The 16429-nt window shown below is 43.7% G+C and overlaps 1 protein-coding gene across 1 annotated transcript in view; it reads right to left on the reverse strand.

The window, feature by feature from the left end:
- Positions 1-16429, reverse strand: part of CHD6 (chromodomain helicase DNA binding protein 6) — a 169067-nt gene that overhangs the window by 101845 nt on the left and 50793 nt on the right. Inside the window, exons 2-4 of the mRNA XM_040330292.1 lie at positions 9927-9977; positions 6675-7195; positions 433-580 (exon numbers count right to left, since the gene is read on the reverse strand). Coding sequence (XP_040186226.1) covers positions 433-580; positions 6675-7195; positions 9927-9959 — 702 coding nt within the window. The 5' untranslated portion in view covers positions 9960-9977. The remainder of the gene's footprint in view (positions 1-432; positions 581-6674; positions 7196-9926; positions 9978-16429) is intronic.

A 16429-nucleotide genomic window follows, 5' to 3' on the forward strand; every position in this document is an offset into this window, starting at 1 on the left:
ATATCGGCCTAAACTGAGGGGGAAAAAAATATATAAAAAAAAAAAAATGGGATATTGATTATAGCAAAAAAAGTAAAAAGATGCGTTTTTTACTAAATTGTCGTTGTTCTTTTGTTTATAGAGCAAAAAAAAAAAAAAAACGCAAAGGTGATCAAATACCACCAAAAGAAAGCTCTATTTGTAGGGGGAAAAAAGGCAAATTGTGTTTGGGTACAGCGTCGCAAGTTAAAGCGATGCAATGCAAAATTGTAAAAAATGCTCTGGTCAGGAAGAGGGGAAAATCTTCCTGGGCTGAAGCGGTTAAATGTGTTGCAGTGCATTTCAAAATAAGATTGCATTTATTTTATATGATAAATGTACAAAAAAATGCATTTTTACTAATGGTAAAAATTGGTACCATCTCTTCTACATAACCCGGATTTGTTATGGTACCTGGCTGTCAAGCGACTCTGTAGACTCCTCTGTGCTCGGACATGCCGAGTTCAGTATAGACAGGTCACTCTCCATGCCTTCTTCATAGGATTCTGCTTTCCTCTTCCCTTTCTTCTTCTTCTCTACTGGTGTTGGTCCCTGTTCTTTGCTGAAAAGCAACATGCAATGTAAGTGGCCTTTTAACACCAAAATCTAATATAAAATGTTACACAGTAAGGCATAACCATTACATTTCAAAACAAATTATTCCATTCCCAAGCATAGAAAGTGGTACCTTCATGATCTGCCCAATCAGATGTTTCCAATGTAGCCCCTCCTTTCCTGAAAAATATGCACCACCTTTGCAGTACAATTTGAGAAAGCCCTCCATCTGTTATGTGTTCCTTTTCAAACAGCATACATGAAAATCATTTAAAAATATTTCTTACCTTTCTATACCATCGGCTGCAAAACTATTCTAAACAATTTCAGGGGGACAAAGCGGAGAAAGTCTGTTTCCCCTCATTAACATACAATGCAGAACCCAGCACAGTATCATAATTTTCTTTAAAAAAAAGTTTAGACCGATACGTATTCTACATATTTTTGTTAAAAAAATATCGCAATAAGCGTATTTGATCGGTTTGCGCAAAAGTTCTAGAGTCTACAAAATAGGGAATAGAATGATGGCATTTTTTTTTTTTTTTACTAGTAATGGCGGCGATCTGCGATTTTTATTGTGACCGTGACATTGCAGGCGGGCATATCGGACACTTTTGACACATTTTTGGGACCATTCACATTCATACGGCGATTAGTGCTATAAAACTGCACTGATTACTGTATAAATGTGACTGGCAGGGAAGGGGTTAACACTAGGGGGCGAGGAAGGGGTTAATATGTTCCCTAAAGTGTGTTCTAACTGTAGGGGGAAGGGGACTCACAAGGGGAGGAGACCGATGTGTGTTCCTCTGTACTGGGAACACACATCGGTCTCCTCACCGCTGACAGGACATGGATCTGTGTGTTTACACACACACAGATCCATGGTCCTGCCGTGATTTCAGGTACACGCACCGGGTCCCAAGCAATGCGGTCCCTCTAGCCGCCCGTGAATGCAAGGACGTCATATGACGTCCACTCTGAAAGAAGAAGGGTTCCCGCCGCCGTCATTTTACAATGACTCGGTAGGGAATGTGTTAATCAATTAGTTGTTTTAGCCCTACTTGCATCATAGGCTCTTTACCGTGATCAGTAATGCCCTGCGTCCCAGGGACATGGCACACCACCGATCCCTACGCTGAGTGCCCCCATGGGAGGGCATGTTCGGCGAGAATAGGAGGACATCATAGGACATCCGCCCAGAACGAGAGTGCTCCCCACCCGTCTCATTTTACTATACGGTGGGCGAGAAGCAGTTGATAAAAAGAAAAAAAAAAAGACCCAAACGATGGCCAGCTGATACCTTTAGGAGGACATGCCCATATTTAAAAGTAGATGACAAAGTCCATTACATACATGTAGGACAGGGAAGATATTTAATATTGCAGTTACCGATGCCAGGATGGCTAGGCGGACTTCCAGCAACTATGTCATCCTGGCACACAAGGACTAGGAGTCATGACACACAGCAAACTTGCCGCGACAATAAGACAGGGAATAGACATTTGTCTTGTCATGTGATTTCCATCTCATATTTATACAGCACTGTCATATATAAACAGACTTGGAACCATCACAGAAACTTTAACAGCAGTCTCTTTCCTGGAAAAGTTTGCCATCTGATATTCATACTACAGTCATACACCCACAGAGCCGAAGGCTTCACGTACGCTAGCAGCGTTTTTTCGCCAAAGCTCCTAAACTCAGCTCCATAAAAGTCTATTGGGTTTATTTACTAGAACTGGAGAGTATAAAATCTGGTGCAGCTCTGCATGGTAGCCAATCAGCTTCTAGTTTATTTTTTGAAAAAGCTTAATTGAACAAGCTGAAGTTAGAAGCCGATTGGCTATCATGCACAGATGCACCAGATTTTGCACCAATTTTAGTAAGTCACCCCCATAGTGTTACTGTACGAATGGGCTTTTAGCAGAAGTTATGAGCTGGCGCGTTTCAACCTCCCTCTGCTGAATGTGGAAAAAACACGCTCAGGATGGGAACGTTTTGACCACCGGCCACAGGAAACCGAAAAAATGGTCTGGACTGGTTTTTGGTGTCCTGGGATGCATTGGCAGCCCACTCAAAAAGATATTGTTTGTATTAACACAACATGCATGTGATAATTCACCGCAATGCATAGCTAAGGTCAGTATCCTTTTTCATCTCACCTTGACGCCCTCCCCAGCATGATATACAGGTGTCATACTTGTCGCCAATTCACCAAAATCTTTACCATGTGATGTCGCACAGCTTCCTTTACCAAACTATCAAAGGAGGGCTGCTGGGCAAGTTGTTATTTTTTTATTTTATTTTTTAACTTAATTCTGCATAAAACATTTAAGTGTCATTTCATGAGATCATTTATAAGGCCGTGCTCAGGGGCGCAATTAGGGGTGGGGCAAGGTAGGGGTTGGGTGGGGCAACTGGTGTCTAGTAGCTCAGGAGCTGAAATTTTGAGTCCTGAAATAGAATATGAATGAATACATCTTTGTTGTTCAAGGAGATTTCTTCTTTGGTCACATCACAACAAAACATGCAAAAAACCTGAACTTAACACCATTCCAAGAAAGGTACTCCAATACTATTACCACATGTTTTCCTTTATCTAAACAATAAACTTGTTTTAAAAAACTCCACTTTTGATGAGGAAAAAAAAAAAAAACATTCCCCTCTGGGTGATCCATGTACATTGCAAGGATTGTTGCAGATTCCTACCTTTAGTTATTCTGAAGAAGTAGCTGTTTGTTTTTCTGTGTGCATGTGCTCAGTGAACCTGAATGGGAGTGATTTTATAATCAGAAATAAAAGCTGCTGCACCTGCAAGGCTCTAATGAGGAAAATAGAAGGTCTGGATCACACCTATGCATTTTTGGTGCTTTTTGCAGAAACGCACTACAGTCCATTTAAAATGGTTTCCTATGGGACACATTCACATCTATGATTTTTTTTCCAGCTGCCTCATTTTTGGAAAGGGGCAGGGACTTTTTTTTTTAACCACTCAAGGACCGAGTCTCTTTTTTCACTTGTTGTTTAAAAGTTAAAATAATTTTTTCTTTGCTAGAAAATTACAATTATATTATATATATATATATACACACACACACACACACGTGTATATATATTTTTTTTTCTAACACCCTAGAGAATAAAATGTCAGTAGTTGCAATACTTTGTCACACTATATTTGCGCAGCGGTCTTACAAGCACACTTTTTTGGAAAGACAACAGTAAAGTTAGCCAAATTTTCTTTAATATTGTGAAAAATAATGTTCCATCGAGTAAATTTATACCTAAGAATTTGGATATTTGACAATTGTAGAATGGCAACAAACTTTTACCCTTAGAAAATCTCCATAGGCGATGTTTTAAAATTCCTACAGGTTACCAGTTTTGAGTTACAGACGAGGCTAGAATAATTGTTCCTGCTCGAACGATCGTGGCGATACCTCACATGTTTAAACATTAATTTCATATGCAGGCGCTACTCGCGTATGTGTACGCTTCTGTTCGTGAGCTTGTTGGGACGAGATTCTTAAAAAACAAAAAACGCACAACATTTTCTTATTTACTTTTATTTTTTTATTTTTTTAGCCTAGCGCTTCAGAAAGTGCTGAAGATCCAGAGAGTCACCGGCTCTCTGCTCACTGACTGAGCGATCAGTGGTCTTTGATCGCTCACTTCTCAGTCTTAGGAGTTGTCGGGGGACAGATGCAGCATTGGACTGATGCTGCATCCACCCAAGTCTGTATGTTCCTTTGCTTTTTTTTTTTTTTTTTTTTTTTAAATGCCACACTTCTCTTTTGAAGAATACCTGTACAGTTGCTCTTCAAAAACAGAATTAAAAGTGAAAAAAAATAAATAAATTATAAATGGCACCAGGCAGGGTTTTCATTTCAGAAGAATTATGCAATGTTAATTCTGCAATTAACAACATTTACCTGCCTGTTCACAATTTTCTATAGAATGTATACTGAGATGCACATGCGCAGATCAGTTTACATTTCGGCATAGTGCCTGTGTGCTGGATTGACCCACGCCAGCCAACCAAGGTAGCTGAAGACCAGCACCCGAAAGAAGCTAGAGAGAAGAGGACAGCGCCAGCATGGTATTTCGCAGGCATTGGTCTATTGGAACTGGGGTAAGTATTTATCTCTTTTGTTCTGCTTTAAAGTGGTTGCAAAGTCACATTACCTGTATCCTCTATTTTACCAAGCTATAAAGTACTGTGTCTCATTTTATTTTAAATTAAATAAAGTACTGTGTGTCATTTTATTTTAAGTTATAATACCTTCTTTCACAGTGCCAATCTGAGGTCACGTGACCTCCTTCCACTCTCCTTTCCAGATCCAAGAAGGGCAGCGGGAGGGGCTGACATTGCCCTCTGATGTCAGCTGGCCAGCAGAGAGGTCACATGACCGCAGAGCAGAGCTCTGCAAGGAGGTATTAGGGATTATAAAAAAAAAAAAAAAAAAAAAAAAAAAACAGCTACTTTATAGCTTGGTAAAACAAACAGAGGATACAAGTAAAGGGGTTATGTATTACAGCGAAATAGAGGCAGGAGAAGAGGAGAGGGGAGAAGATCGGCTCTCACTACACATACGTAAAATGATAGGCAGGGAGGGAGGGGGAGAGACTCAAAAGACAGTGGGATGACAGAGGTACGTAAACTGACCACAGTATCATGAATCAGCAGCCATGATTACCGTGGTCAATTCACATAGGGGAACACAGGAATAGGCAGTATCAACCAGGTATTTTAGAACATAGAAAGGGACCAATTACACTGCAACTGCACTGTGCGGTTATTCGTGCTTTAACCACTTAAGGTCCCCCATAGCAGTTTTACATCTATATACATTTACATGATCTGGGGCTCTTCCGGGTAAGGAGGCGTGCATGCGCACCATCGGTGGCTTTCTACTGCTGTGATCGCACACAGCGGGAGCCCCACGGCGGATACCGTAGACTCGATATCCGCTTACAACCGCCGATCATCGGGCAGAGAGGCAGAATGGCGTTCGCTGTTCTGGTTGGGGGGGGGGGGGGGGGGGGGGAGAGGCATGGATCCTGCGTCTTTGCTAAACAGGGTCTAGGATCCATGTCTTCCCCTAGTAAAAGCACCTTACACAGTTTAGAAAAAACACTGGTCAGGCACACAGTTAACATTTGATCCCCCCTGATGTTAACCCCTTCCCAGCCAGTGTCATTAGTACAGTGACCGTGGATATTTTTTTAAGCAATGATCACTGGTCCCCAAAAAGTGTCAGAATGTCCACCGCAATCTCTCAGTCCTGCTATAAGTCGCTGATCGCCGCTATTACTATTAATAAAAATATCCCATAGTATGTAGATGCTATAATGAATATACACTTATTAGGATTTTTTTTTACAAAAAAAAAAAAAAAAAAAAATGTAGCAGAATACATATTGGCCTACATTTATAAAGAAATTAGATTTTTTTTATTGGATAGGTTTTATAGTGGAAAGCAAGAAAAAATTATATATATATATATATATATATATATATATATATATATATATATATATATAATATTTTTTCCCCTCCCAAAATTGTCGGTCTTTGTTTATAGCGCAAAAAAAAATAAAAATGCAGTGGTGATTAAATACCATTAAAAGCTCTGTTTGTGGGACAGGAGGACATACATTTTATTTGGGTACAGTGTCACATGACCGTGCAATTGTCAGTTAAGGCAACACAAAAAAATGGCCTGGTCATGAAGGGGGGTAAATCTTCCAGAAGTCGAGTGGTTAAAAGGAACAGGAGCTTTTTTTTTTTTTTGGGTTACAACCACTTTAAGTTAACCCCCAGCGCACTTCCAAGATCTTATATCCAATCTATAGGCTTATGGGGAGCCACATAGCTGCCATTGTAAACTGTGGAAAGGGAAAGAATGAAATTGTTCCATACATGCACAGTAAACGCGAGGCACTGGCAGGGACAATTTGCAGAGGCAGCAATACAGCTCTTCATTGGCTGAACAATTAGAACCTTGCACCTGCTCCAACCAGGAATGTTAATTGGATTTTTTCATTAATTTCATAGTGGCAATTCTACAAAGAGTTTACATTAAGCATATGCTCACCTTGTTTTCTTAGATTTGGTTTTAACAACCGTTTCTGAATTTGTTTTCTTTTCTTTAGGAGCTTTCGGCTCCTTGGGTTTTCTTGGCTTCTTGGGTTCCTTAGGGCTCTTGGGTTCCTTAGGGCTCTTGGGTTCCTTAGGGCTCTTGGGTTGTTTGGATTCCTTGGCCTCTTTGGGCTCTTTTGCTTTTTTAGGCTCTTTAACTTTCTTGGGCTCCTTCTTTTTCTTTGGTTTAGTTTCCTTTTCCTCCCCCTGTTCCTTTTTTTTCCGTTTTTTCTTTACGCCAGTCCCACCCCCTCCACTGTCCTCCATCCCGTTAAGATTGTTTGGTGAGCCAAGCTCACAAGTTTCCTGCTCAGGGAAGAGTTCATCCTCAGCCAAGAGTCGGGAAGGAGTGTCCAAAAGTGTTACAGGGTGGAAATCTTCAAGACTTGATTCGGAGAACGGGGCAAGTACTTGGCGTTCGCAGGATATAGAGGCACTGGACATTGGTGAATAGCTAAGTGCTTTCAGGTTGGGCAGCTGGTAGAACAAAAACAGAAAAAAATAATTAAAATTACTATTAAATCACTACAAAGTCCACTATAATTGGTGTGTCCTCTACAGAGAATCAAAACGGTAAACACCTTGTTCCTGGCTCTATAACAGTGGTCTCCCAATTGTGGCCCTTTGCTTGCCCTTATCCGGCTCTTGGGCACTATTCCACCTACTGACACCAACAATCGGGTCAATAGATTGACTTCAGTACAACCACTGTGCACATACAAAGGGTGGATAAAAAAAATAAAAAAAGATTTACATTTTTTTTTTATTAAAAAAATCAAGTTGATTTAAATCAAATCCACCCTGCCCATACATGGATTGAAATTCAGATGGTTTCTGCTGTACCAGCCAAGTTTTGTTTCACAAAGATTTTATTGGGTTTTTCAAATTTACATAAAAAAAAAAGGTACAAAAGGTAATACACAAAGACCCCCTTTCACATGGAGTGGAGCAGGCCCACCTGCTGAGCCTGGAATCTGTTCGCTGATCCCCACTGAGCAGGCGGGTGGCTTGTCTGTGTGCGCTTATGCAGAGCGGACACCAACACATTCCGCTCTCCTCTATGGGCAGTTGGATGCAAATGGATCGCCTGTCCGTTTACATCCAACAGCCATCCGATCTAATATACAGATAGGATCCCCCATCCATCTGTTTTTAGTGGATAGGATCAGATTGGATGTCGGGTGTGAACGGACACCTGCCACTACATAGAGGGCATTGGCTCGCCCCGATCGGTCTGCCCATGTGAAAGGGACCAAAAAAGTGAAATTTTAATTATAGAAAACTAAGGTACATCATTTGGCACCGACTCATTACAACTAGAAATTCTTCACTAGCCCAAGGGCAGGTCCAGAGTATGCAAATTCAATAACATTATGTCACGTAATTCAGATCGGTAGGGAATGTATTGAATGTTAAGCTGGCCATAGAGGGTTTGAATCTTGGCTGGTTCAGCAGGAAACGGCCGAGATTGGAACCATGTATGGGCAGACTGAATGTACCCAAGTTGATCGATCAACTTGGGTACAACCAGCCTGACAAATTTGACATGCAATTATTATGCTTGCGGCTGTTACAGCTTGTAGCAATAAATTACTGTGTTCTCCCCTGCCAGGAAACCACAATGGTTCCACAGGGCGATTTTCCCAATCAACACTAAAGCCTCGTACACACGGTCGGTTTTCCAGACGGAAAAACTGTGAGGAGAGCTTTTGGTCGGGAATCCCGGCCCTGTGCATGCTCCTCACAGTTTTTCCGACGGGAAAACTTCCCAAAAACCGCCAGAAAAAAAAAAAAGGAGGAGAACCAGCTCTCTTTTTACCCACCGGGAAAACCGGTGGATTTTTGCCTGGCGGTTTTTGGCAGTTTTCCGACACGGCCGGGATTCCCGACCAAAAGCTCGCCTCGCAGCAACCAAAGCTGCATCACAGTTTTCCTGTTGGAAAAAACTCTTGTGTGTAGGGGGGAAAGACTGACCGAGCAGGTTCTCGGCTTTCCCGTCGGAAATCCTGCATGTGTGTACGGGGCATTACTGTGTTGAGGGGGGAATCTAGCAATTTTCTTTCCCATAGTTGCAGGAAAAAATGAAAATATAAATAAAATATCAGTCCAGCCTAAGATTGCACACCCCAAGGAAAGAAGAAGAAAAGGGGGGGGGCAGAGAGGGGAAGGGATCCAGGGGGGCTAGAAAGCATAGAAAGCAGAAAAAAAAAAAAGGGAAAAAAAATACATAACAGGGCAACCAGTCAAAATTGATCCGTCTACGGCCAGCCTAAAGCACCCACCACAAGATGAAATTCCAGACAGAATTTGAACCCCTCTCCACACTTCCAAAAAACAACATTTTAAAAACGTACTGGCTAGAGTTGGGCTTTAACATCATTCGGAAGGTAGAGAAATTAGAGGTGATAAAATGAAGAACGTAAACATTATACACCCCCCCCCCCCCCCCCGAGAAAGAGAAAAAGGGAAAAAGAAAAAGAGAAAGAGAAAGAGAAAAAGAGAAAGAGAAAAAGAGAAAGAGAAAGAGAAAAAGAGAAAGAGAAAAAGAAAGAAAAAGAAAAAAAAAAAGAAAAAAAAAAAAAAAAAAAAAAAAAAAGAAAAAGAAAGAAAAAGAAAAAAAAAAAGAAAAAAAGAAAAAGAAAGAGAGAAAGAGAGAAAGAGAGAAAGAAAAAGAGAAAGAAAAAGAAAGAAAAAAAAAAAGAAAAAAAAAAAAAAAAAAAAAAAAAAAAAGAAAAAGAAAAAAAAAAAAAAAGAAAGAGAAAAAGAAAAAAAGAAAGAGCAAGAGAAAGAAAATGAGCGAAAGAAAGAAAGAAAGAGAAAAAGAAAGAAAAAGAGAAAGAAAAATAAAGAAAGAGAAAGAAAAATAAAGAAAGAGAAAGAAAGAAAGAAAGAAAGAGAAAGAGAGAAAGAAAGAGAAAGAAATAAAGAGAAAGAAAAATAAAGAAAGAGAAAGAGAGAAAGAAAGAGAAAGAAATAAAGAGAAAGAAAAATAAAGAAAGAGAAAGAAAGAAAAAAAGAAAAAGAAAGAGAAAACGAAAGAGAAAAAGAAAGAGAAAGAGAAAGAGAAAAAGAAAGAGAAAAAGAAAGAAAGGAGAAAGTAGAACATACATCATGTAAAGCGCGGTGTAAACTCTCAGCACTACATAAATGCCTGTAATAATAAATGATCATCACGCTTCCAATTAGAGAGGAAATGTAAACAACTCACCTGCTGTTCTTGTTTCTGTATTTTCATTATCATAAATTAAATGTTTTGCACCTACAATGACAAATAAAGAAAAACATTTTTACTGTCGAATCCAATGACTGCTATAGATACAAAAAGGCAAATAAAATTATTTTCATTCTTCAAAAACTAAACGTTGCAGGAGGACCAACATCACAAAACAAGCCCATTGTGATACCACAGCAAAGCATTCCTAGACCTTTTCATTGCATGAGCTGCCTGGGAATGTATGAGGAGCACATGTGGAGTTCAAGCTTCAAATATATAAAATAGGAAAATGTGCTATAAGGTTTGCTGGAATAAATGCAAAGGTGTGACAAAACAAAAGTGGACAAAAAACTTGGTCACCTGCATGCCTTGGTAAGCAAGCAATGTGCGCTCCAACTGTTCAGGTGGTAGAATCTGACAGACAGGTTCAGATGTGCAGGTAAAGGGAACACTATTTACTAAAATGAGAGAGTGCAACATTCAGGAAAACCACCTGACTTTCAGAAGACGGATCAAAACTCTGCTCTTTTGATGTCATGAGACACGAACAACTAGCGCCCAGAAGCGATTCAGTTCGCATGCGCCGCGCTTTATAAGTTTTTCATTCATTCATTCAGTTTTCCCCAAATTTCCCCCTCCTAGTGTAAATCCCCCCCCCCAATTATCCCCTCCTAGTACAGATACAAACCCCCCTCCAAGCACAAATGCTCTCCCCGAAACCCCCCCCCCCTCTAGTGTAAATCTACAACCCCCCCCCCCAACCCCCCTCCTAGCATGAATACTCTTCCCTCGATTGCCCTCTCCCTAGTACAAATTGTCCCCCCAAATCCCCACTCCTAGCACACATTTTCTCCACGAAATCCCCCCTCCTAGTGAAAATCTGCCCCCCCCCCCCCAATCTCCACGTCCAGTACAACCCCCCTCCTAGAATGAATATTCTTCCCTCGATTCCCCCTTCTTAGTACAAATCGTGCCTCCAAAACCCCCCTCCTAGCACAAATGTCCTCCACGAAATACCCCCTCCTGGTGTAAATCTCCCCTCGGTACAACCCCCTCCACGATCCCCCGCCTAGCACAAATACTGTTCCCCGATTCTCCCTTTCTAGTACAAATCCATCCCCCCTCCTAGTACAAATCCTCCTCCTAAGCCCCCATCCCATCCCTCTTAGTACAACCCCCCCCCACACCACATCCCCCTCCTAGTCCAAAACCCCCTCCCAATTCTCCCCTTGGTACAAATCCTCCCTTCTAGTACAAATCCTGCCACTTTTCAGAAATCCTCCCCCCAAATGCCCCCTCCTAGTACAAATCCTCCTCTTAAATCCCCCCCCCTCCCGTCCATCCTAGTACAACCCCCCCCCCCTCAAAACCCACTCCTAGTAAAAAAGAAAAACCCTCCCAGTACAATTCCCCCCAAATCCACAATGCCAGCAACCCCCCCCCCCCCCCAAATCTCTCTACTATTACAAATCCCCCTCCTAGTACAAATCCACCGCCCCAAACCCCCTTTCAAGTACAAATCCCCCCCCCCAACCAAAATCCCCAAACCTAAACAGAAAATGTAACCAATTACCCCCCCCCCCCCTTGATCTCCCTCCTAGTACAAATCCACTTTTCAAATCCCTCTACGCTCCCCCCCGAATCTCCCTCCCAGTACAAAGCCTCCCCCCAATTCCCACCTCCTAGTACAAATCCCCCTAAATCTCCCCTCTTGGTACAACCCCCCTCAAATCCCCAATCCAAGCACAATTCCTCCCCTCCCTACTATTACATATCCCGCTAATAGTACAAATATGCCCCCCCTCCAAACCCGCTTCCAAGTACAACTTCCCCCAAAATTCACACAGAAAACCAATACAAGTTCTCCCCCCCCCCCTAATCCCCCCTCCTAGTACAAATCCCCCCTCCCCCATACTCCTAGTACAAATCCCGCAAATGCCTCCTCTTAGCACAACCCCCTCCAAATTACTCTTTCCAGCACAGTTTCCGCAAATAGCCTTTCGGTTGCTTTAGACCATTTCGATCAGATTTGATCAATCGGCAGCACTGACATAATTTGTTCATGATTACGATCGTATTTCTTATACAAACGTTTTATTGCGAAGGTTACAGTCACGGACCTCCGTCCTCAACAGGTCTATGTCCGCCGTATACGCTTCCTTTGTCCAGTACCAGCACGATCCATGACCCCTTAGCCCACCCAGTCACTTGTTGAAGCATCAGTCCAAGGTGAAAAACATCAGACTCTTTTTCAAACACAGGCAACACAAAAATATACACGGGGACCCCCAGATGCCAGCCCCCCACCCTATGTGAAGGAGTATGGGGGGATCCCGGAGGCCACGCCCCCTTGTGTAGTCACCGACTGGGGCGTGATGGGGTGGCGATGTCACAAGGATGAGGCCTCTGAATGACATCAACGGTGGCCCCACCCTATGGCTATATATGTAATGGCACACGGCGAACCTAGCATTACAGGAGTAGAGATCGTTGAAACAACATTGCATGAAGAACAGAGGAAGAACACAACAGAGAGGCAGCAGAAGAAGACATCAGTGGAGGGAGAACCAGAGGATGAAAACATTGCCGTGGGGGGGGGGGGGGGGGGGGCATTGGAAGGAGAAGAGACGCCGGAGCTGCTTTAGTACCATATATACTCGAGTATAAGCCGAGTTTTTCAGCACATTTTTTTTGTGCTGAAAATGCCCCCCTCGGCTTATACTCGAGTCACCTTTTTAGCGCCTGATCTCCCAGATTTTGGGGACCTGGTACTGGCTGGCCGTAGGTCCCCTGGACCTGAAACTTGGCACACATGTAGCCCCACTCTTCCTCTACAAGTGTGCACAGTTTGTTGTCTGGGGGACCTACGGACAGGGGGCACCGATTTTTCAAAGCCGGGCACACCTTCCATAGACTCCTATGTTAAACGTCAGTCTAGTCACGGGCACAGCGAGGCATGGACACAGTGAGGCATGGAGATGGACACCCTAGGCTTATACACAAGTCAATACGTTTTCCCATTTTTGTGGTAAAATTAGGTGCCTCGGCTTATAATCGTGTCGGCTTATACTCGAATATATATGGTAAATTGCTTTATCAAAAAACTGTGCACTGTTTTAATTTTTTACACTTTTCTGGGGATGAATAGGTAGGGGTACAATGTACCCCATACTCGTTCACATAGGGTGGGGGCCGAATCTGGGGGCCTTCCCTGTTAAAGGGGGACTTCCAGAATCCAATAAGCCCCTCCGCCCACAGACCCCGACAAACCCCGGCCGGGGTTGTCAGAAAGAGGCCCTTGAAAATCCATACCAGACCAATCAATGGTTTGGTATGTGCTTGGGGGGGGGGGGCCTACGCCAATTTTTGTTCTTGTTTTAGCAAAGATTCCCCTTCAAGGTCCTCAGCGCACAAGCCGCACCGCAAGTCAGATGATCATGATCCAACTTGTGGTGTGACTTTTATTCAAATCAATAGGTTCTCATAGGGAACCATTGATTTTGAATAGAGGCAGAGAAACGCTGCTAAAAGCTAGTGCGGCTAAACGTGCATCAACGCCAATTGTTTGTATGATTTTACAGCTTTACCTTGTGTCGGTAGTGGCTTTGCAGCATGTTTTTCTCTAAAGCCCTGTGTGCATGAGGCCTTACTGTTGATCAAACTCCACCCTCACCCCACCCCCCCCCCCACCCCGTGTGGCATTTTGATCTAATGAATTGACGACTATTGATCAATAACTCCTATCGGAAAAGATCAGAAAAAAAAAACTAGATCCTTTTTCAAAGAGAGAGTGTATGGCCACCATTAGTACAAAATCTTTTTTTCTACTTTGTTTTAACTGCAGTAAGTAGCCTTACTACAGTGACCTAAATCTACAAACAACACAAATATAACCTGCCCCAGAAATACATCATGTTTTAGGTTTTGTTTACTTACAAATACATTTATTAAAGTGGATGTAAAAGGCAATCATTTTTCTACCTTAATGTATTCTCTGCATTAAGGTAAAAAAACCTCCTCTGAGCAGGATTTTACCCAGCCCCCTCCCAAATACTTACCCGAGCCCATCTTGATTCAGTGATGAGCACAAGAGCAGCGATTCTCTCTGCTCTCTCCCTCCTCACTGGACATGGAGGCAGCAGTGGAAACCATTGGCTCCTTCTGCTGTCTGTCACAGCCTGTGAGGAGAAAAACAGGGTCTATAGGCACACACAGCACAGCTTAGAATCAAGCCCACACAAGTGCCCCCCCATAGTGAGCGGCTTGCTGTGGGGGGGCACTCAGCAGGGTAGAAGATCCAAAGGGGCTGCTGGGGGAACCCAGAAGACGAAGATCGGGGCTGCTCGTGGAAAACCATTGCATAGAGCAGGCGCGTATAACATGTTTATTGCTTTAAAAAAAAAAAAAAAAATTACATTTTACAAATCAGATTAAATTCAGTGTTACATCAAGCTATCCAAGAGAAATATCAAATGGACAACTGAATAAACCCTGGGGTTGATTTACTAAAACTGGAGAGTGTAAAATCTGGTGCAGCTCTGCACAGAAAACAACCAGATTCCTTTTTTTTTTCCAAGCTAAAGTTAGAAGTGGATTGGCTACAATGCACAGCTCCACCAGATTTTGCACCGTTGCTGCCAGCAAGAAAGCAACCGCAGCCCCACCGTTGCTGCCAGCAAGAAAGCAACCGCAGCCCCACCGTTGCTGCCAGCGGAAAACCACCGCAGCCCCACCGTTGCTGCCAGCGGAAAACCACCGCAGCCCCACCGTTGCTGCCAGCGGAAAACCACCGCAGCCCCACCGTTGCTGCCAGCGGAAAACCACCGCAGCCCCACCGTTGCTGCCAGCGGAAAACCACTGCAGCTGCCAGCGGAAAACAACCGCAGCCCCACCGTTGCTGCCAGCGGAAAACAACCGCAGCCCCGCCGTTGCTGCCAGCGGAAAACCACCGCAGCCCCACCGTTGCTGCCAGCGGAAAACCACCGCAGCCCCACCGTTGCTGCCAGCGGAAAACCACCGCAGCCCCACCGTTGCTGCCAGCGGAAAACAACCACAGCTGCCAGCGGAAAACAACCGCAGCCCCACCGTTGCTGCCAGCGGAAAACAACCGCAGCCCCACCGTTGCTGCCAGCGGAAAACAACCGCAGCCCCACCGTTGCTGCCAGCGGAAAACAACCGCAGCCCCACCGTTGCTGCCAGCGGAAAACAACCGCAGCCCCACCGTTGCTGCCAGCGGAAAACAACCGCAGCCCCACCGTTGCTGCCAGCGGAAGAGGAGCAGGAGGAATAGTGCCCCAATGTCAGTGTAATAGTGTGCCACTGTGTTACGGGAGGGAATCGCACCCCACTGTTGGTGTCAGTGAAAGGACACCACTGCGCTACATTAATCCCCTCATCTCCTTCCCCAATCTCCAGCAGCAACATAATTATGTGGAGAGGTGAAGGGAGGCGCTGAGAAGCTGGGCCAGCACAGAGAGTAATTAGACACTTCCAGATGAGGAGATGGCAATTAAAAGCAAGGAGGGAGAGCGCTGTGCCGGGAAGCAGACTGTTGTGAATTCGTCAAACTGGTTAGCAAGTCCAGAAGCACAAAAATGCTTGCTTTATGTGTCTTTAACCACAATTTTGGTGAGAGGGCCTCTTTAACGTCTACTAAAGAGATTGCAATTGTTTGTTTTGGCACCGCAGACTGTCTTTCTTGTGGACACAAGGCCCAGTATGTTTAGTTACATGCGACATATTCTCAGGCCTCGCTTCTATTAGCGGATGTGTGTAGGTGACATGTCCACTTTAAGTTCCGCAGGCCTCATGAGAAAAGCAGCAATGTGCAGACAGAGGGAGAGGGAGGGGGAATCTCTGTCCTTCACACAGAACATCCCTTACAGGTCTGAACATTAATCTCTTCCTGGCACGGCCACATCGCCAGACAGACTTCTCTGCTGCAATGTACTGAGGAAGTGCTGCCAGCCATGTAAAGAGAGGCGATGCTGCTGTAGGAGAATCTCGCGGGAGCTTGGGATAGAGGAAAAAAAAAAAAATGAACACAGAGAACAGAACAGGGGACGTGTTGTTACTTGCTGCCGCTGTATATAAAGAAAGGGGGATCAAGCAGCAAATTGAAACCTATCCGCAGCAAATCACTCCGCACTAGACACCTGCTTTTCCCCTCAATGTCCAGAGCTTCAGAATGAAGCCAACATCAGATTTCCTCATCAGATATACAACATCAGATATGATAATGTTTTCCAATACTGACAGAGTTAAAAGAAACAGCTGTTAAACGCATCGAAACACGAACGATTAATGAAAAACTGCGACCAAAAATCCATACAAGTTTACAGCCCCCTGGAAAAGGTGGTCTATAAATGAGGAGATGGCGGCACGATACATTTTTGGGGCCATTGAGAGACGTCTATGGGTGTTTGAAACATGAACAATCGTAGTGGAGGGCAAGAGAAATTACAGACGCGAAAGTTCCATCTGACTTTCCGTTCACC

This window comes from Rana temporaria, chromosome 12, assembly GCF_905171775.1.
Source record: "Rana temporaria chromosome 12, aRanTem1.1, whole genome shotgun sequence".
Taxonomy (NCBI): domain Eukaryota; kingdom Metazoa; phylum Chordata; class Amphibia; order Anura; family Ranidae; genus Rana; species Rana temporaria.